This window comes from Triturus cristatus, chromosome 6 (assembly GCF_964204655.1).
Source record: "Triturus cristatus chromosome 6, aTriCri1.1, whole genome shotgun sequence".
Classification (NCBI taxonomy): domain Eukaryota; kingdom Metazoa; phylum Chordata; class Amphibia; order Caudata; family Salamandridae; genus Triturus; species Triturus cristatus.
Genome location: NC_140589.1, coordinates 930,604,933 through 930,628,202, shown reverse-complemented (window position 1 = coordinate 930,628,202; position 23,270 = coordinate 930,604,933). Strand labels below are relative to the sequence as shown.

The 23,270-nt window shown below is 44.5% G+C and overlaps 1 protein-coding gene across 2 annotated transcripts in view; it reads right to left on the bottom strand.

Moving 5' to 3' along the window:
- The window catches only part of ALDH8A1 (aldehyde dehydrogenase 8 family member A1), a 256,594-nt gene that overhangs the window by 180,090 nt on the left and 53,234 nt on the right, over positions 1 to 23,270 (bottom strand). The window contains exon 3 of one of the 2 annotated variants that reach the window (XM_085611613.1): positions 16,482 to 16,637. The exons of the other annotated variant lie outside the window; for it this stretch is intronic. Coding sequence (XP_085467739.1) covers positions 16,482 to 16,637 — 156 coding nt within the window. The remainder of the gene's footprint in view (positions 1 to 16,481; positions 16,638 to 23,270) is intronic. 2 annotated transcript variants of the gene reach the window in all.

Here is a 23,270-nt window from a genome sequence, read left to right as displayed (position 1 = left end):
CTGTCTCTTATGAATTGAACCTAATCCCCTCACGTTCCATGTGCAATAGGTGTACGTATTATGTAATGCCATCGCGGTGCAGAAAGCGTAATTGCAGTGTAACCTGTGGAGACCGAAACCCTGTAGGTAGAAGTTGCTGAAAAGCCGAGCACGCCATCACATAAAAACTCCCCAATACTAGGTTCCCCCATAAAACAACAGAGGACCAAACAAAGAACAATACTCCAACATGGACTACAAACAAAAAATGCGTCATCGCAGTCGCTTGGGGGGTATAGGCCAAAACTGCGTCAGTTCATGAAATCAATATAATATACATTCGAGTATGTCTTGATTACATTAACACACTATAAAGCATATGTACCCTGGACCGGCAAAGCAGCCATCAGCAGCAATACACACAGTGCATATCCCTTGTATACATTACCACTCCCAGGCATCCCAGATCACAATATCAGAAGTCTCTTGCAACCTGGGCCGTAATCGAGGGAAACAGCGTTATGCTAGTGTCAGATTCAGAGCGCACCGTGTCGGCATCAGATGAGTGTTCCGAGGACACCGCAGCCTGGACATCATGAGCCGCCAGAGCCACCGCTGTAAGGAGTGCATCCTTCTGGCTGGTCGTGATCTGTTCCAAGGTTGGGCCAGAGTTCGTAGTAACCATGGTATTGCCATGTCCCGAACGGGGTAGTCCAGTCGTTCGTATCGGGGAGGCTCTACACAGTTGTTCCGATGGCAGCGAAGACTTAGAAGTCTCTGGTGTAAAAGTAATTTCAAGCCAGTCCGCAACTTCCTCAGGAATCTCAAAAAAATATGATTTCTGACCATAGGCAACTTTCAGTCTAGCCGGGAAGAGCAGTGCATATTTCAAATTGCGGTCGCGCAGGCTTTTCTTCACTCCCAAAAATGTATCTCTAGCTTTCTGGACTGCCGGGGTAAAATTCAGGTAGAGTGAAATTGTCCTGTTCTCGAAACGCACAGGAGCGTTCTCTCTGGCAGCCCGTAGGATAGTGTTGCGGTCCTTGTAGTGCAAAATGCACACTATCAACGGGCGAGGCGGCGCGCCCGGCTGAGGAGGTCTGGAAGGCACCCGGTGTGCCCGCCCCACGCTGTACAGTGGTGTTAGGCGCTCCTTCGCTACATGGTCTCTAAGCCAGTCCTCCACAAACTGTGTAGGGTTGGATCCCTTGCTGCGTTCTGGTATTCCAAGTATGCGAACGTTATTGCGGCGGGACCTCCCTTCCGCGTCGTCCACCCTGTCCTGCAAGCCCTTCAATTGTCGCTGGAATTGTTCAAGTTGAGTGGAGTGCATAGTCTGCTGGGGTATAAGATCATTCAGTGCCAGTTTATTCGATTTGACCGTGTCGGACAGTTTTCTGTGATCCGCCTGTAGTAAGCTGAGATTAGTGGACATCGTGCCCATACGTGTCTCCAGCGCCGTTCGTGAGTCTCGGATTTCTTTCAATATTAAGTCCAGCTTAGCATCATGGGGGTCTGTACCAGTAGGAGGTATCACATCATTGTCTGAAGCGTTAGAGGGATCACTGCCAAATGTGGGCTGTGTTGCGCCATTTGCAGTGGCATCCGCTTGCTTGTTTCTGTTGCGACCCATCGTGCCTCGGCGTCCTCCTGTCCGTCTCTGCTCCAGGATGGTCTCTTGGAGGGTCTTGGGGGCAATATCCCAAGCATTCCAGGTCATAATGTGTAAATGCTCATCGGATCGTATACAAGATCCGCCTTCCATCAAGTTACAGTTGGGGATATCATTTTTGTTGCTAACCAGTGGCTCTCCCAAAACCCCCTTCTGAATTTGTAAGCCTGGGTCAGCGACTATCTTCTTACAGATTCAGGTATGGTCCATAATCCTAACTGGTGGGACAACCACCTCCTTTCTCTGTCAATCAATTTCGCTACAGCTTCTTAAAAGTGCATACTTATTATGCAAAGGAGCAATTGGGATTGAGTTATACCTGGGAATTATGTTAGCTTTACTGTGTCCGGGCCTATAAAAGAGGCCAAAGACTTCAATATTGTACTCGCTGCCTGGAAGTTCTTGCCACCATTCAGCTGCTTGCCAGAACCCTTCAGTGACCGGGAGAGGTCGGGAAGAGACCGGGGAGAGACCCGGACTACACTTCCCAGGTTCCTGTGCGACGCGCACGCCGCCAACGGCCACATGCAAGGAGGCGTTCAAGAGTGGGGTCGGTCTCCAGCGGCGTGGAACACTTCAATATTGTAATCACTGCCTGCGAGTTCTTGCCACCATTCAGCTGCTTGCCAGAACCCTTCAGTGACCGGGAGAGATCAGGAGGAGACCGGGGAGAGATCCGGACTACACTTCCCAGGTTCCTGTGGGGCACGTACTCCGCCAGCGGATGATCCACGCGCCAGCATGCTACATCAGAATAGTATAATGTTAAGGAGAGTGAACTGGGTGGGGTCCACTTGGCGGTGCGCCCACTGGTTTGGCCGTGCGGGGGGCAAGGCAGCGGCACGGCGGTCCCACTTCCGCACCGCCAATCTCGTAATCAGGTCCTTAGACATGCAGGGAATAGAAAAGGTCACAAAAGATTCAATTGGTACTTGCAATCTTTTACCAGCACCTGCTTGCCAAAGTGAGTAGGGGTAGAACCTATGGGTCCTAAATGAAAACTATAGCGTAGCTGTCTGGAAACGCATGTGGTTGAGAGCTTGTGAATACAGACTTTTCAAGACTACAAAATATCAGGAAAAGCGTGTGGTCCACCTGATGGGTAGGCTCCGTCTCCAGTTCAGTGAGTCCTAGGAGCAGGGCTTAATTTTTTACGTGCCAGGGCCTTCGTTAGGAGGCCAGTGCAACATGCATTACCATGACCCCTTCCAGTGCTGCAAATAACAGTACGAACACAAGTACTAACCATCCCACTCCGACAAGTATGGCAATTCAGACTATTCAAGACCACCAAAACTTTAGGAAAGGCTTGGGTGGCAAGTATTAGTCATCTGGTCCATCGGCTGCGCTGCCGCCTCTGGTGCAGGAAACCAGGGTTCGAGCCTCGAGGTCGCGTCCACATCCTGTGATTCTGGGCAAATCACTTAATCTCCCCGTGCCTGAATGTGTAATGTAAATACGGTGCTATGTAAAGCGCTCTAATACCTTTGGGTCGAGTTTGCGCTGTATAAATATGCAAGAAAAAAAAAAAATGCAAGTTGAACTAATTCTCAACTGTTGTTGTGCTTATCTCTAACTTAGACAAATAGCGCCACCATGTGGCAGACTGTCATAAGTGCCGGTGTTGATAATTAAGTGCCGGTTATTGACTTAAATTAAGGACTGCCTGTGCGGGACCTTGTTTTCAAGATCTAGGTGGTATCCACAACAGGCCCGGTTCTAGCGGGAGGGCCGAGTGGGCCAGGCCCACCGAAACATGAGCCTGGCCCACCCAAACAGGAATCTTGGCCCTCGCAGTGAGGGCTTGAAGGCAGGCGCGCAACGCCATTGGGCTCAAAGGGCTGTCTGTGTGTGCGCCCGGGCTGAGACAGCTTCCCGGCACACACACACACAGACAGTTTTAGAGATTATCACAGCCGCACCCGAGTACTTCACAGGTCTTTAAAAGACCATTTACATGTTAACAAGGCTTTGTTTATTTTTTTCACCCCTTCATCTCCACATGGCGAAAGGCGACACATCCTTACCTTGACAACAGTAATCTTTGCCTACTGTCCTCTGTGCTGCGTGGATATTCTTTTTCTATGCAGCGCAGGAGAAAAGAAGTTTGTTTATTCCTATTCACCTTTCCTGACCCCTGCAGCTGCTTATTACACCAGGGTGTGACACAAAGTTTGACTAATGGAGTAGGTAAGAGAATGTGTTACTATTTGTTTTTCTTTTTAAAATCTGCACAGGCCCAGCAGGACACATACTTCGTGTTTGCTTCATTTGAACAGTTTTTATCATTATTATGGCTGATGCAGGACAACAATAAGAGAATACAAAATGCGCAGATAACGCTGGTGATTAATGCTCCTGCTGGAGAGCAACCATTTGTCTGTTAGTAGTTTTTAAATGCAGATGAGCTGTATTTTATGTGGATAGCTCAGTGGGTTACTGCCTTTGTCACAGAGATCCTTGTGTTACTTGCAGTTCAGAAGTTACAATCCTAACATAGGACTATGACCAATGAACTGTCATCAAAGAGCTGCATACAAACATGAATGGCATAGTTAGAACTTCGCTTTTTTTGTTTTGTGATATAGTTAGAACTTCCTCAGTCTTTCACTATTCTAATGTTGCTAAAATGAGTATGTTTGGGCAGAGATACATTTTTATCAGTAAAGCTGACCCCCATGGAATACTCTTTAAATCCTAAGGTTGTGTTTCCCCAGACCAAACCCTCTTAAAATATACTGCCCACCAGTATGGATGACATGTGATACCTACACCTTGTAATCCTCATTGGCTTATGTGGCATTACCTGTAGACTGATTTACATACTTGTATGACTCATTGTCTCTGTATAATGTGTGCGTGGTGTAAAGTGTCTGACACACCCTACACTAATATGAGTAGCGCTATACAACAAATGAAATGCATATGAGAGAGGGGCTACATAAAGATGAGGGGCACTGTTGCAGGGTGGCAGTGAGGGAATCCGAGGAGGAGGTAGTGGGAGGGGCTATGGAGCGATGAGGGGTACTGTTGGAGGGTGACAGTGAGGGAATCCGAGGAAGAGGTCATGGGGTGGAGGGGGAGCTAGGGAGAGATGAGGGGGACTGGTGGAGGGTGGTAGTGAGGGAGTCTGAAGAGGAGGTCAGAATGGGGAAGGGTTACAGAGAGATGAGGGGCACTGGTGGAGGGTGCAGTGAGGGAATCCGAGTAGGAGGTCAAGAGGGGGAGGGGCTATGGGGAGATGAGGGGCACTTGTGGTGTGCGGCAGTGAGGGAATCCGAGGAGGAGGTCAATAGGGGGGGGGGGCAATGGAGGGATGGGGGGCACTGTTGGAAGGTGGTATAAAGGTATTTACAGAGAAAGAGGTTATTGGTGAGGCGCCAAAAAATACATTCCCATCAGCACTTCAGCTGGCCCTGTCATGGCCTTTCTGTTTTTTGTTGATTTAATTAGCAGTTGGGTCATAAGGGCTACTGTGGAACATACTTTAAAGCGTGTGCTAATTAGATTCACTGCTATATCCAATGTTTTAAGTTTGAAGGGGATTTTACTAAGGTTTTTACCGGAAAAATGAAAGTGGAGCCCGATGGTGCCTGATATGGGGCTAGGGCCCAAGGTCAACTGTGAGATAAGGTGCACTGGAGAGGAGTAGTGGATAATCAAGCCTGTAAGGGAGTACGTTGCAGAGTCCGGGGTCAGGCGGAGGTAGTATTGAAGAGGGATTCTCCCTGGGGCTCGCACAGAGGGAGCCCGAGAAGTGTCACTTGCCTGATACCTACCACCCCAGAAACCTCCTCTTCCCATCAAAGGAACATTACATGGAAAAAAAACACTTTTTGAGAGTGATAATATTTAGAAAGAGATTTGGAAAAGAGTGCGTTTTACTGGGCCTTGTAAGACTAAGGAGAGATAAAGGAGGGCCCTGAAGAAGGCCTGCCCAGACATATATGCGACAAATCGAGCCCGCAGTGGCCCACCCAAATACACCCTTGGCTCACCCAAATAAAAATTACTGGAGCCGGGCCTGATCCACAACCATGGCCTCATAAACCCAGATGTTAAAGTCCCTTAGGACTAGTAAATTGGTAGAAAACAATGCATACAGGGTCCCCAAGACAAACTGCAAAACCACCTAAAAGGCCTACACACTAATGAGAAAGAGATAGTAGGCGAACAAAATAATCACATTTAGGGGGCGGGGGGGAGGCAACTGTTAGATCAGTCTACAAACGAAAATAGCAAACCCACCCCCTTGCCTGTCTTATTCATCTAAATTAAGGAAAACACGACTTGAGACCAGTGCTGAGGCTATATTTTCATTGACTTTCCGTCATAGAGAACGACACATGTACATGAACCACTTGTACACCTAAAATAGACAATGACTTTCCTGAAGCATTCCAAGAATGCAGCCTGGTGCAGCCCAGTTATGCTAAGTGAAGCACACTGAAATTAATCAGTAGTTTCAAGCAAATTGAAAAACATTCCCAATTTCAACACATCTTCAGCTCTATGAAGATGTTCTATATTATTAACTCTACGTGTGCGTTGGCCGAGCAGCCTTTGTAATACACTCCTTGAGCGAGGTTTCCATGACAAACAAAGCATCAACCTGAGAGTTTAAACCATATTTAGGTTTAATTGTATTCATTGGTGTCTGTCAGTTCCCAAGGGTTTCTCTAAGTCAGGGACCCTAAAGCCTTGTTCCTGTGATGATTTTTCGGACCAAGACTTGTTGCACTTTATGTTTTTCTGCGGTTTTTATAGTGATTTACGGTTTAAATAAATTGTACCTCTTTTAAAAAATTGCCATCTTGCACAAGTAAGACCTGCCCTGATATATCTGCAAATGCTGTCCTCACCCCCAATATGTTATGGGGTTACGCGTTTTTTTTTGGTTGGGGCTGTACGCAGAAGAAAAAACTTTGATCAGCCATAGAACTGGGTTGGGTTTTGCAGTCCCAAAGGAAGAAATGTTTTTGAACTTGTATGATTATCTTTTTTAGTATTGATTTTGCATAATGTTCATTATTATCAATGTATTTGCTGATACCATAGGTTTTATCACGATATACTAAATATATACAAGTAACTGATTTAAAACAATTATAGATGTAAAAGTAGCTCTGCTCTTCTCATTACTATGTATTTGTACTGTATTTTTGGGTCATTCTTTGTGTAAATGTACTTATGGCCATAATGCGGCCGAATAAAGTTTTATTGAATTGAATTGAATTGAGTTTAAAATAGGATCCAAAATTTCTTTGCCTATATATAGATAACGAGTAGTTGATTATCGTCATCACAGAAAGATTGGGGTGTGTCCAGTCCTTTGTGGCTGGTTTCAGCAGTGGTCTCAGATCAATGAGACAGATCTCCATCTGGTTATTGGGGGACTCCTGCCAGTAGGTTGATTACAGGTGATGCTCAGAAGTGCATTTCTGTGTGTGCCCGGCAGAAACGATGGTGCAGGAGCAAAGTATCTTGCTATATGCCAGTACAGCACACAGACGGGGCACAGGTCGGCTTGCCTTTGGTTTGCCACTGGTGTGCCATCTTCATGTCCAAATATGCATTGCTGATAATTACTATGAGGGTGGACACATGGGTGTCAATACACCAAAATGCCAGGGGTAGCGGAAGAGACATCACACGCCATTTAACCATTACTTTCTCTCACACACATGCTTACACATACTAACACATTCACACACTCACGCACATAAACACACTCTCACCGCAAGCAAGCACACAACATACATTTAACAGCCTTTTTTTACATACCTTAGCTTCCAGATAAGGGAAACAGTGTTTACAATGCTGTTTCCGCAACGCAGTGCTATTACAACACAGTTGTTACAACAACTGCGTTGTTAGTATGCAATACCTTTACATCGCAAGTCATTACAACAACTTGCTGTAGGGGACGCAAAGGTATTGGATATAAAAACCAACACCTTCCCTGCTGTTGCGCAAACTGCAGTAGGAATAGTAATAATATTCGTAAGTCCAGGGCACCTCCTACAGCAAGTCGTTGTAATGACTTGCGATGTAAAGGTATTGCGTACTAACAACGCGGTTGTAGTAACAACCGCGTTGTAATAGCATGCGATGTTTTTACATGCGTTGTAACATGCTATATTCCCACATAGGGTCATATTCCAGCTAATGTGCTCCATTTTTTTTACTACACTAATAGTGAATAATATTAATAACTATTTATATAATTAAAAAAATTACAGAAACCCAGGCAAGTGGAGCTCCAACCAGCGTCCATCAGGAAGAGCTGCCTCTGTGTTCCAGGCACTGATTTTGTCATCTCTGAGGCCTTGAGTCGCAAAAGTAGTGCCAGGGGCGGCAAGAGGCAAGCCAGGGGTCTCAGCTGCGACCCCTGGCGACCCCTAAAGGCATCCATGGGTGGGCAGAATCACTTGTCAGGGCAGCTTGACACACCAAGCTCAAATCTGCAAGACTTATTAGAGCAGGCAGGGAAGCAGAGGATTTTGCAACATGGAGGGACAAATTATGTGTCAAGGTTTTCTAAATTATACAGCAAAAAAAAAGCAAATTATGCAACTCATTCTCTGTCAGTATCATTTTCATCAAGTTTAGCTATAAACAACAATTATTGTGGAATCTGCAAATGTGCCAATATATGTGGCATAAGCAGTAAATGCATAATCATGTGATAAGTGTTGCAGTCCCATGATCACATAAATCCTCTGGCCCTCGGCATTGTCCATTGTTTAATCAACAATTAATTCATGAAACTTAAGCCTAAACATTCTAATAAAATCAGTGCCCATTGTTAACTGAACTCTGAAGAAACAGCTTGTTCAACCCAATTACCTCAAAATAAACATGTTACATAAAAATGTGCGATGGGTAACATGTAATATGATCTTACGTTGCCATCTTGGGGTTATGATGAAATTTTTAAACCCCTGTGAAACTGCGAAAGAAGGTAGACATTGGATGAGACGTACAAATGTCTGCGTGAGACAAATTCTCAAATCATTGACTGGTGCACAGGAATAGTCTGGCAAATCATCACCACCTCCTCAAAACATTCCTGTACCTGGGATGACTACACTTGAAGAAGACAGCCCTGCTATAGAAGGGAAGTCTCTGATACCCCTGATTTCTACTTCCATTCAAGGACTGGAACTGCTATTTGAAGGTCACTGACTGACCAAACGTTTGCCTGCATCAAACACTCAAATATAGCAGTATTCCTAAATCAAAGAGGACCCAACCCATCACACAACTTTTTCCAGCAGTTGAAGAAAGTGTTATCTAAAACTTTTTTCGACCTCCCATTGACCAAAACACCGTGATAAGGCTTTCCAAGAGAAGACAGGTGGACATGAAAACGAAGGACCTGTTTCACACAATTAAACTTGAACTTTCGTGTAAGTTTACAATATTTTTGGTATTCACAAACTACGAGTTCAATTTTACTAACAGTAATTTTACGACTGCAGGACACCACCCTTGTGATGAAGACTCCGCACATAAAAATATTGGCCTGTCATATCTTTTTATATGTAGTTCTCTGTCCCAACTGTCGAGTCTCCGTACTCGTAAAATTAAACTTATAGTTCACGAATCATGCCCCAAGTTCACCCCATTTAGAGTTTTTTCCCCACTCTGAAATCAGGTTCAGCAGGATTTCACAGCAACAGTGTCCCACCTGGTGGAGCCCTGCCCAGCTACAGCTTCCAGCCTTGCTAAGCAGAAGGATCTTGAGCACCAGAAAGTGACTAAATCAAAAATGAAAACCTTAGACAGGGGCTGAGTTGCGAGGTGGGGATGCTGGAGCCATGCGATTCTTCTTAGATGCTCCGGTCGGGCGTCTCTGTAACTCTCTGCACCATTTACTTTCGGTTAACCAAGCCGTTATCACTGTGATTCTAAATATGCCCTCAGGTGCCATGCGTGAGTCTCGTTGAGCATTTGATTGTGCCTATTGTCGTTCTGCTTCAGATAGAATTCAGCATTTCTCAGCGTGTTTTCGGCATGCTAGCACTTGTTTTGTGTCAGTTTGATGTCAGCTCGAAGGTCCGATCGGCGGAGCTCCACCAGGTAGCTGCTTACTCAGTCGCCATCTTGCCCACCTCGTATCATTCTGCGGCGACGCGACCCTATCGACTCTCTATCGGCTCCTGGCCTGCGCAGGTACGGAGAAAAGCGCACTACACTCCAGTCAGATTTCCTTCAGTGAACCGAGACAGCTGACACGTCTTCCTCACTGGAGAACAGGCAAGCAAGCGAAAATGACGGGGCAGGGGGTCAAAACAAATAAATTAGTTAAAAATAAAACTAGCAACATTGTATCCCCCGTTGCATCTGCTGATGCACAGTCAAGTCTCCCTGAAGGGCGGCAGAGACAACCTTCAACCCGTGGAGTCAAATACAGAGAGCAAGTAGAAAGAGGGAAGTCTCCGGACATAAATGATTAAGCCTCCAAGCAAATTAAGAAAATTCAAGTAAAAAAACTAAAGCACAATGATACTAATCATGGACACTGTTCTCAGCCCCTAATCTCTCATATCTTTGGGTCTAGCGAAGGGAAGCAAGTCAATGCTGAGCCTGCTTAGAGACTAACATTAGAGAGTTTGCAACACCCCTCTCATGAAACCCAAGAAACTTAGCAGAATCCCCCGGAAAGCTCAACAGCAATACCAACTTTAGACACTGTTCTAGACCCTGTTCCAGCCATAACAATTTCTGCACCGCTAGAAAACTCAGAAGCAGCTGAGTGTGCTGCCCCTGAAAATCATGAGGTTAGGACGGTGCAAATTGAGAATGGGCTCTTAGCTGGATCTCAAAACCCAGACACAAGAACAGCCGAAATAGAGTCTTTCGCTAAAGAGCTTTAAAAGCCTTCAAAGTCGTATGACATACCACAAGTGAACCCTGATGGTGTGCCATTTCAGCAACCAATGACACCTGGCAGAAGGGACAAAACTATGTCAGTGACCGATGAATCCGAGATGTACGAGACCGGGCTTTCAACGTCCAGCGATGGAGAAGGACATGATTGCGGGAATAGCTCGGATTCAGAGGCAGTAGGGCAAACCGCGGCACAAAAAGAGAAATCCTGGGGGGGAAAAGAAAAGACAAAGCAGATGCAGGAGTGGAGAAAATCTGGATCATGGAAGTAATCCTGAACTCAGGTGGGACTATTCATCGTCTCAATTGATGACTCCCTCAGAATGCACTGTATGCGCCGGCGTAAATTCTTAATTCAAGCGAGCCACGGGGGTCAATAACGTTAGCGGCAAGGATGATCCCACCTTGGCAGAAGTTCTATATTCCATCAAGAGCTTCCAAGAAGAGGTCAAATCAGACAAAAGGAAAAATCGACAAGCCACACAAAAAATACAAGGTGCAATAAGGAAAGTGGGTCGTACATGTGCAGAAATTGCTGATAGAATGACGTCTGTAGAGGTGCGCACATAGAATCTTGAGAAATACGTCTCCTCTCTGAAAGCACAGGAGTAAGAACAAAAAGGAATAGTTAAGGAGTTAAAGATGAAGCTAGAGGAACAAGAAAACCGAATGTGTCGTAATAACCTCAGTTTTCTTGGGATCACGGAAGGAGTCGAAGGGAATGACCCCAGGGCGTATATGATTTCACTCCTGAAAGGCGCATTTCCTGAGCTGCAGGGCTGGGATTTCGAGAAGGAGTTACAGCGAGTACACCGCTTCCCATTAACAATTCCTAAACGCCCCCAATCTCCTGCGCAATATCCTCGCACCATGCTAGTTTTTTTGGGGAACTTTCTCTTACGCCAGACACTCTTTGATCTAGCAAGACCAACTAGTAAGAGGTAGTTCAATGGAGTTAAGTTTTTTACTAGGCCTGACTTCGCCCATCCAACAGTGGAGCGGAGGTGGAGGTTAAGACAACTCTGCGCCCCTTTTCAACAAGTGGGAGCATCTGTATACTTACGGAATCCGGCACGCCTAAAGATTGTCTACAAGGGAGTTACAGGCAGCTTCATCTCTGAAGTTCAAGCCCAATCCTATCTGCAGGAGATTACTGAGTCAACCAAAGGTGCAAACAAACACTAATGGAAGGGGGGAAAGAAAAGAAAGAAGAATCTTAGCGATTTTGGACTAATGACTCTTAGAAACTAATTGAACACTAATTGAATGCTTCCGAAATGTCATAGGCTGATTTAAAGGGATGGGGGCTAAGGGCAAGGAGGTTGCATTTGCAAGGTTAAATGAGCATAAACAAGCGGAGTTTTAAAAGGAGGAAAATTAAAAATTAAAAAAAATTGGGCTCACAGCACAAATGTGGTATTCAGCTCGGGTTCGATCGGGGGGCCTACAAGGTTCCTGACAGCCCAGACGCCCTCACCCTGGCTCTGGGTAAGCCAGGTAGTCTCAATGGCTGGTTGTGGGTGGGGGGTGGGGGGAGGAGGGGCAAGGGTAAGGGGTTGGCACCAAGAGTTTTTACTTGAGGGTTTTTGTTGTTCTATCTTATTTTTGGTCAGGGGTCAAGCAAAGCGAAACCACTTATTGGACTAAATGAGTAAATTACGTATTGCAACAATTAATATATGTGGCCTAAATGATCCAAAGAAACGCCGTAACACTGCAGTCGCACTTAGACTTCTCAAAGCTGACATCTTATGTCTCCAGGAGACACACATCGATAGGACACAGATACATCTACTAGGCACACTCGGTTTTACAGTAGTTGGGGCAACAACACAAAGTGCCAGGACACGGGGGTGGCAATACTAAGCCCCAAAGGTTCACTTCAATTTACACGCACATCTGCTGATCAAAATGGGAGGTAGGTCATTACGGTATGCCGCAGGGAAAATGGGGATTCTATCACTGTATGTGCAATCTACGGCAGCGTTATTGATGACCCTCTAATTTTTGAATATCTGATCAATGAGCTGGCTGAGTGGCCTCTACCACTTATCATGTGCGGAGATTTTAATATAAATCTTCCCGCAAACCAAGATATATCCGCAGATAAAAATTGGAGTTACAATGGTAGGAAACCCAAGGTGTTTAGGGCCTTGAGGATTTTAAGCCAAGAACAGGCTCTCATGGATATTTGGCATTCTCAACATTCCGCAGATCCTGGCCACACTTTCTATTCCTTTCCGCACAATAAATTGGTGAGATTGGATTATATTTTCATATCGCATTCTATTCTTCACAAGTGTACAGTAGAAAAGACCACACGCATCGTGTCTGATCATAATCCCTTAGTTCTTGAGATTAGAGGGGAAAATATAGTCAATCGGATATGGTTAGTTGGACGTTTGAACGGTCTTTACTGTTAAATAATGATTATTGTAATCATATGAGGCAGTGGCTCCCCCAATTTATCAAAGAAAATCTTGGCAGTACTAAGATTGAAGTGGTTTGGGACGCATTGAAATCTGCAGTAAAGGGAGAGACACTGAGCTTTTCACTTGCTCTAAATAAGAAAAAACGCCAATTTTTAGAATCTCTGCAAAGGCAACTTGCAGCTGCAGAAGAGAATTTAATTACGACACATAGAGATGGCAACGACCCTGCTGATGCTTTGGTCAAATTAATGTCAGCCAAATCGGCGGTTATGGAGGTAATTTCCAAAAAAGCTGCAGAAAGATTGGAAACCTGGAGAAACGAGGCAGACGAGTGTAGTGAGCAGGTCGGACATCACCTTGCGATCCGGGCCAGGCAAGAAGCTACAAGGAATACGATTACTTCAGTGTGTGATGCCACCCAGACTATAATCTCAGACCCTGTAGGTATTCGCAAAGAGTTTCCCTGCTCAAACGATATTACGTATTATTTCAACCAGATCTTAACAGAACAGATATCGCAAGATGATCAGACTCAGTTGAAAGAGTCCCCCCAAAGGGTTGAGGCCCTGATATGCATTAACAGCCTCCCCAATGGTAAAACCACTGGATTAGATAATATTCCAGTAGAATATTATAAAATGTGCTACAGAGTTAAAAGAGGTAATATTTCCCTTGTTTGTACATGTTTTTAAGGGGGGGAATCCACCAGCATCATGGTCATAAGCAAAAATTATCGTTTTTTTAAAAAAACATAAACTAGCTCAGGATCCCGCATCCTACCGTCCTATTACACTAATAAATGCGGATAGCAAAATCTACTCCAAAATACTAGCGGTTCGGTTAGCTGGGGTAATTCATAAAGTTATATCACCAAGACAACATGGGTTTATCCCTGGACGTAGCACCACGGACCATATTAGGAGAACCATCTCACTCTTGACGCTACGCATATCTCCAGAGACTCCATAGCACTTATTTTACTTGATGCCAAGAAGGCCTTTGACAGAGTCTCCTGGCCATTTCTCTGGGAGTCTTTGTCAAGGGTCGGGCTAGGCCACCAATTTATACAGGCATTTAAGATACTATATTTTCCACCCTCCGCAAAACTATTCATTAATGGAGCACTCACTGAGTCATTCAAAATAACCCGAGGTACACGCCAGGGATGTCCCAGCTCACCTCTTTTATTTGCCGTATACATCGATTCCTTTTTACGAGCACTGGAAGGCAATCAAAGGATTAGCCCAATTATCACTCAAGGCAGGGAAACGAAAGTATTGGCATATGCCGATGATATTGCGCTAGTAACATCTAATCCTGCAATATCTATGGTGGAAGTAGAACTAGAGGCGATCAAATCTGGACTTCTGTCCGGGTACTCCCTCTACAGAGCTAAAACCCAGATTATTTGTAAAAATATCAGTATGGGGGATGACCCTAGGCAGGTTGAGAGTCTACATATTTTGCAATAAATATTATGGCGGATGTCGAAAAGTTGGTTGAGTGCAATACTGATTCTCTGATAGACAAAATAAACCAGAGCAAAGGCGTTTTAATAACTTGCACCTTTCGATAATCGGGAGATGCAATACTATTAAAATGCTTTTCTTCCCCAAGTTTCTCTATTTCATTAGGGCTATTACGCTAGAATTTAGCAATACTTGTTTAAAAAAGATTGAAGATCTGTTTTCAGGGTTCATTTGGTCTTATGCAAAACCAAGGAGAGCATATAAGTTCCTCTCCTTACCAAAAGACAGGGGCGGATTGTCCCTTCCAAATATTAGACTGTATTATTGGGTTTCTACCCTTTTGTATAATTACACTCTTTTTTCCGACAAGCCAATTAACGACCTCTCTGAAAGCATATCCACACCTATCGAACTTATAATGGGCAAGGACGCCTGGGGGTAGGCTTGGAGGTTTTTAAATGATTCCCATTATAAAAAGGTACGCTTTAAGACGCTGGCCGCTGGATATAAAACCATGAAAGCAGTTAGGAAAATGCTAGGATTGGGACGTTTGAATTACTACACACTGATCAATAATAATCCAAACTTGCCCGAAATTTTCAAGGACTCAATAATCAAGAAATGGTTAGATAAGGGCCTCTCTAAACTTGGAGATTTCTATTCCCTCTCTGGTATAGCTTCCTTTGAGACTCTTAAAGAACAATACGCATTAGACTGGAGGGATTTCTTCAAGTATTTGCAGGTACGCGACTTCCGAGGTAGGAAATGAGGCGGCCCATTAGGTTTCAAGAACAATCCCATCATAGATAATTTGAGACAGAACCATTCAACTATAGGAATTGTGTATAATTCACTAAACTCCCTAATGATTGACGACTTGGGACCGCGGGCTACTAAGTGGAAAGAGGAAATAGATATTACAGAGGATCTATTTTTTCATTCAACAGAATTAGCTCAAAAATTACTTATTCCGGCACGGCTTCAGGCGCAGTATTTTAAAACTTGCTTTTCGCTGTATTATACGCCGAAAAAGATTGCTAAATGGGGAAGTGGGAAGGGAACTCTATGCCCTCGCGGCTCTCTGTATCAGGCGAATCTTGATCATATGCTAGCTTCCTGTGCTACGCTAAATATTTAAAAAAATAGATAACCAAATTTTTTAAAGAGGTGCTAGGCAGGGATATAAGTCTTACTTCAGCCCTGATTTGCCTTTGGGTAGATCAGGAGGTTCAAGGGAAACCAGGTGAGCAGCTGATTTTTATAAGTATGGCGGTATATAGACTTTCTCTAACCTCAGCCTGGCTAGAACCAACACCCCCTGCTTATCATCAATGGTTAACACGACTAGTGTCGAACTATAATTTTGAAAAAGCTATATATGAAAAAAGAGGGATCCAATCTCGAGGTTTAAAGATCTGGGAACCACTGACCAGATGGCTTGAGAGATAGAACAAAGATTCAAGACAGCAAAATTTAACAGATGGCCAACCCCGGGTGGCGAGGGGGTAAAAAGGGAAAAAAACGTGCATGAGAGAATGTTATGGAAGACTTTATGGATACAAGACTATTTTTTCCTTTTTTTTTCCTTTTTACAAAAGGTCCGCTTTTAATTGCATGCATTACAATGCATTGTTGTTCATAAGTATATAACTTTTTTTCTTTGTACATCAGTTCCTGTATGAAATGACAAGTCTAATGTGTAAAATACAACATTGTTATCATGCACTAATAAAAAATATATATATTTTTTTTAAATGGACAGGTCTGAGGTGGCAAGTATATTCCAGCTGTGAAGTGACCTCAGCAACTACAAAATCCAACTTTGTCTCACGCTGAGGTTTTGGTGCCAAAACAACAGCTTTAGTGGGGACTCAATGATGCCGTCTCGGGCACTCACCGACTTCAGCCTTGGACTCTACTCCACTGGAAACTTTTGACCTCAAGTTTCTATGAAAAATTCAATAATCAGTGATAACTCTTATTAAGTGAACCACTTTAATTTATCAGCTTCTGAACATAGTATAGATTTCTTACCGATTCCCACTGGGGTCCGCACAGTATAATTTAGGCAGCCCATTTGGTCCATCTGAGTACACTCTGTGGTATGGTGCAGGATAGAAGACGCAAAGAACCGGAAGTTGTAGACTGACCGAGGGATGTCCACTGTGCGTGCAAATGTGATTGTTTTTCCTATATATGTAAAAAAAAAAAACGACATGTACAACTATAAAACCCTGTCGTAAAAGCGTACGTTTAAAAAAAATGAAATGGCCAACATATACATCACTGTAACCGATTTCTAAGGCAAAGAAACAGAATTTGCAATAGAAAAAACAGTACCATACATGTGATGTTACAGGGAAGGATTAACCTTCCCTTTTTAAGGCACTTATAATTTGCAAACCTTTAAATCATTCATAATTTGCCAGCATTTAAAGCATTCTAGAAATTCAAAGCTTATTCCAGTTATCACTTTATTTTTTGTTATAACATCAAAATAGGTTTAAAACTCTTCCACTGATGTATCATTTCATAATAGTTTTAAATAACATCATAATCTGTATATACCTTTATCATTACTTTAATAGATTTTTTCTTATATAAGTTCGCAAACACCATAATGTATGTTTTAATCATTTTACCACATTAATAAATGTGTGCACCAAGCAAATTCACCAAAAGTACAAACATTTCCAAAATGCTGATTTTAATACTTGATTCAATTAAATGCACCTGCTCTGTTTCTAATCTCACTCGTGCTTCAGTCATACACTCACATACATGCTCAATAGATTGTTCCAGTTCAATTACATTTTACTCATGTTTGGATTCTTCATTACCTAGCCTCCTGTAACATATGGTTCACCAACATGCATGCAACAATTGTTGTTCCCTTTCAGTGATGTGTATATTGCGAGGTCCCTCTTTTAGGTTAGTCCTGAAATGTACCATTCTGGAGTAACTGACAAAAAGAGACTGACTGCTGCCCTGCACGTTTTGAGATCCAGTTCTTTGAATGATATTTCTTTAGGAACTCTGGTAAATCAGTAGTTTACTGATCTGGTTTCAAATGCTGTTGGAATTACGGATTTTACAGAAATTATAAAAATCTGCCCGTTTGGAACGTTTGGTCCTGATTCATAGATGTTTTGGAAAGCCTAAATGTAACATAAGTGCACAAAAGAGCAAATAGTGGTTCTAAAATGTACCTTTAGATTCACATAATCAGTTTAAAGGAAGTTTTCGAAGTGTAAAGGGCATTTAATATGGCGGAAAATCTGCTCTCATGTTGAGATTTACACCTAAGTTTGATGTAATGGACAAGCATTGATATTCTCAGACGAAACGAAAATGGGTGACCATTAAAATGCTGTAAGCATGTATGTACGTCTCCAATAATCTGAGACTATTCACAAATCCTTCCAGTGGGGTTTCCCTCCCATTTATATATCTAAAATTACTCCCAAAAAGTGTGTAAATGGAGTGTAAAGGTAGTGGCGTAGCAAGGGGGGGGGGCACGAGTTTTAGAGGAGGAACCCCCCGCTCATTGATAAGGGGTGGCAAATGCAGGAATGCATCGCCAGCACCTCCACCCTACTCTTACGACAGCCGTGGGGCGGCAACGGCTGGGACTGCCACGGACAGCAAAAGGCCTAGCTACGCCACTGTGTAAAAGTTCCTCATACACCTTATTTGTTTCAGGGGGCTTAGGAAAGTGGTTACTCCACAGAGAAAATATTTTCCCAGGAGAGAAAAACAAGATTTACTTGCAAATAAGCATCTGTGCCTGCAAATTTTCCACCCATTAAAAATTTGAGAACTGATTATGAGGATTTCGTCCCAAAAAACAATATTTATTTGAGGTTTTTGTAAAGCTCATCAATCCTCACCACCTAGATGATATCACCGCGCTGGTAAGGCTGCTGTCAGTTGTAGAGGTATTAGGTGACACAGAGGCCTCACATCTATGTCCTGAACAGCCATGTTTTTAGTTTCTACCTAAATCCAAAATGTTCTTCAGTAAGAGGTAAATCTAATGGTAGCCAATAGCCAGGGTCTAAACAGGCCCATACCTATCCGACCGGATTCCTATCGAGCGGGCACCAGGCAAGGCTGCCCACTGTCGCCGCTTCTATCTGCGCTGGCCATCGAACTCTGGCCGCTTCGCTGCGCATATGCAAGAGGAGTGGGGAATCCCACTAGGTGAGAGCCTGCACGGAGTGTCGTTATTTGCAGACGGCCTGCCCATATACCTAAAAGACGTTAGACTGCCTTGTGTGGTTGTGGAGCGAACACTGGTAGAGTTTGCAGCCGTTTCGGTACTCCGGGTGAACTGGGACAAATCATGCCTGTAACCCTCTGTAGCCACCATTCCAAACCCACACCTGACCATTGATGGTAGACCAGTACATCGGAAACTGTCAACATTTCGATATTTGGGTATACACATCTACCGGGACCCAACAGACCTCCACGACGGCAACCTGTTGCACGCCATCACTGCGGTGCGAGCGCCGATGGCCTTTTGGAGCACATTTAGACTAACAGTTATGGGCCGAATCGTACTGATAAAGATGGTGGTGCTCCCGCGCCTTTTGTATTATTTTGTAAATCTGCCATCCTGTCTTAGGCCGGCGCTGTTCAAAAATCTTGAAACAGACCTGAGAAAGTTTATCTGGGGCACATCGCGCAGTAGAGTGGACATGACTAAAATTTACCCCTCAACAACTTGCGGAGGTCTTTCACTACCACATATGGAACAATACTACCTTGCTGCTCAACTCCAATGGGTGGTGCGATGGTTAAACGCACGCCAACTGGAAGACTTGGCGACTCAAGCACCGGCTCTCACTCATTTGCAGGTGGTTGAGTTATTCCACCCCAGGAAGAAGGGCAGACCTCCAGCACAGCGGATGCTGGGTGTGGCCCATTATTGCGATTGCCGTAGCCTGCAGCTCATGCGCAGCTTGATCTCATACGCACCGTCCCTTCCCATAGTGGGGATGCCCAGGAGACAACGCGCTGTTACGGGAGTGGAGCTGGTGCAATGGGAGGAGGCTGGCGTTCTGACAGTCGGGACTTATTCAATGAGGGTCAACTATTACCTTTTGAGGCACTAGCGGAGGACTTGGGTTTTCTGCAGGGCCAATTTTACTACATGCAGCAGTGGTACGCACGCTGCAACTTTCATGGGGAAACATAGCGCAGGAACCGCCCATGCACCTAGTGTGATATGGCCTGGCTCCACGTTCTATGTTCTAGCGTGGAACCAGGGCTTCGTAGAGTTCTGAGTTTGTCAATTTGCCCAGCTTGACGATGGATGGGGTTGCGGAATAAAGTCTCTCTCAGACTTATCTCTTTGTGTCTCTCTTGCACCATTTCACCTAGTTGTGCAATATTTGCATGAATTGGGTACAGGCCGACACCTCGTCCAATGGTTTGCGAGGGCACTGAGAACGCACATGGCGCCACAATTGAGCTCATTACGTGCTCACTGGGAGGCAGATTCGCAGAATCCCTGCACTGAACGTGAATGGTTGGCCATGCTCGAGGGTCCCACCCGATCTCCCCGCAACACAAGATTCTGGCTCATCCAGTACTACATAGTACACAGAGCCTACCTAACACCAGCCAAAATCAATAAATATTTTAATCGTGCAGATGCCGGTTGTCTGCGATGTGGTGAAGTCGGGGTTGACCTGCTTCATATAGTCTGGTCCTGCCCGATCTTACAGCAGTATTGGAGAGCGGTCACTGCAATCCTGACGCAGTGCACGGAGCATGCACTGAGTTGGGTCTGGGAGGTATGCATATTGGGATCATACCACAGATCTAGGATACACAAAGTGACATCCCGTTATATAGATCTGGATCTCATGATGGCCAAGCTTTTGATCACGAGACGCTAGAAATCGCCTGACCCCCCCCCCCCCCCCGCAGAGAGGACCTGGTTCCAATTGCTACTCTGCTGGGCACAGGCTGAGAGTATAGCACTGCGTCGGGAGGATGTGATAGGCATTCGTAAACAGCCACTCACAGAGGGCTGGGATGCAATGCTGGCGGATTTTCGCACTATATGGCTGAACTAGGCTGACGAGCCCACTCATTCACCTGACCGAAATGAGAACCAGACTCAGGAGGCATACTAGATCACAAGACCCATGTCGCCAACCTGTTCAGAAACGAGTATACGGAGACAGGCGCATGACCCTTCACTGACTATTGTCCAAGCCAGTCCACACAGTACATAACATGCAATCATGGCATAATAGACATACTGTAAGACAGTGTACAGTACAATCAAAACATGTCTAAGTGCTGCGTGCAGGCGAGCAAATAGAACTTGCAGTTACTAGATATTGGACGTGCATTGTTATTGTGTTCAACAAATTATAATTTCAAATACAGGAGTCAATGTGAGGATTCATTTGGTTATATTAATGTTGGGTTACAGTCTAATTCTCTATCCCTTAGGCTGGAAAATTTGTACAAAGAGAAAATACCAGTTACGTTTATGATGTCTTGATGTCTAATCTACTAGAAAACTGATACAGGTGAAATACTGGTATCAAATTACGAATGTATTGTAATAGTATTGCCTGAAGTGTACTAATATAATGCAAATTTGAAAATCAATAAAAACACATTTCAACAAAAAAAAAGGCAAATCTAATGGTAGCCTGTTCCACTGAATAGTTGCTAAATGTGAGAAAGTGTGTCCTGCTCTAACTCTTTTTATTCGTCTTGTTTTGACTAATGCAACATTGCGAGATCTCAGATCACATGTTGGAGTATAGAATTCCATTCTTGCTTGTAGAGTTGCTGGGCCTAGTTTATACAATGCTTTGTGTGAGTAGCAAAGCAATTCGAAGTTCGCTCTTTGGCGCATGGGCAACCAATGTAGTGTCACTAAACAAGCAGATGCAGAGATATAACTATCCCTATTACAGATCAATTTGGCTGCTACATTCTGTGTTACTTGGGGTCCTGAAAACAGATAATCTGTCATGCCCACATACAGAGCGTTCCCATAATCCAGCCTACTTGTTATGAGGGCTTGGACTATTCTTTTCCTCCAATTAACTGGAATCCATTTGAAAAGTCTTGTTAATAGTTTTAAAGTGGCAACGCATATGCTGCAGGAGGCCTTAATTTTATCTTGCATACACAAAGAGTTATGTATGAGTGCCCCCCTGTATTTGCACCCTCATTTTCTGCACGGTGTGGCATGTATGCCTCACCGTGCAGGAAGGTGCAGTCGGTGCTTTGGCCACGTGGTCCTCATGTGAGGCCCTTCTATAGGCCTCAAAGACTGCCACTGTCAGAATCAGACCACTGCAGGACCACCCACAAGACCAGGATTAAAGTCCTAATCTGGCAGGCGGCAGAAACTCGGGTTTGGCAGTCCTAAAGCAGACGGCACATTGCACCATTTGCTATAGGACTGCCAAAGTTGTATAAGGCCCTTAGTGTTAAATCACTGTGTGAGCAGTGAGAACTCAGTGGGATGACCCCAAAAGCTTGAAAACAGCTCCATGAGCCACAGCAAGTGTCCAGGACCTGAGAGACACTACTTGGGGGTCAGGAACTCACATTAGCTGGGTCCAAGGGTTGGGGCAGGATGTTGGGGAGCCTTTTATGTCCTTGAGGCTTAGGTCAGGAGGACAGCAGACTAGCCCTTGGAGTCACACCGGTGACCTGAGTTCAAGGGTGAAGTTACAGGTCCAGTTCTGTTTTTCACCCAGGCAAGAGGGCAGCAGGTCAGCACAGCACAGCAGGGCAACAGTTCTTTCAGAGCAGCAGTCTAGCAGAATGGGTGTCCTTTCATAGCACAGCAGTCTTTCTTCTCTGCATAGTATCCACAGGTTTCTTAACATGTGAAATGTTTGCAGAAAATGTACGTATGAACATTATGCAGTAGTAGAAATCCATTATGCTCAAGCTAAAGCTCTATGTCTGCCCTGTCTGTTGTGCAGGCGCCAGGATGGGGGTTAGCAACATGGGCCCTTCTCAACATAATTCATGTAGGGAAAAAAACAGGATTTTAGTACATTTACTCTCAGTACAAAATAGTTTAGCAACCGGGCTAATTATATTGCTTATGCCGTGGGATCAGCACACCGATGAACCCTACAATTAGATTCTGTTTAGACAATTGATACATCATATAATTTTACAACACAGTCCAAACTTAAAATGTCTGCCAACACTCGACTATTAAAACCCACCATTCCTTCTGTTCCTCCAAACAAGCATCTATGAATTGAACAAACTGAAAAAATAAAAGAACCAGTTGCTGCCGCATCACATGACATCATAACTAACCCTGGGCGTAGTTCGCGAAGTAGCACTACGCGAAGCTACGCAAAGTGCACTACGCGAGCTACGCGTAGCACTTCGCGAACTGCGTAGTACCCTGTTCGCACTGTTCAAGATGCCGTTTTCAATAATTGCACAGTGCGGACAAGCATCCGGCACTGTGCAATCATTGAAAATGGCATCTTGCACAGTGCGAGCTGTAGTTTTCTGCTGCTCGAGTTTTTACTCGAGCGGCAGATTTCTCAACGCGGACTGGTAGATTCTCATCGCGAGCGGTCGTGAGCATACGCGACCACTCGCAATGAGAAACCTGACCTCTTCGCGTTGAGAATCTCGCCGGGATGTTTATTTTCCACGCTCGCGATCGGCAACTTGATGTTGCTGATCGCGAACAAGGAAAAAGTCTTGCCGGGATGTCATTTTGCTTGCTCGCGGTCGCCAACTTGATGTTGAGGACCGCGAGCAAGCAAAAAATGACCGCTGCACTATGCAATACTACGCTAC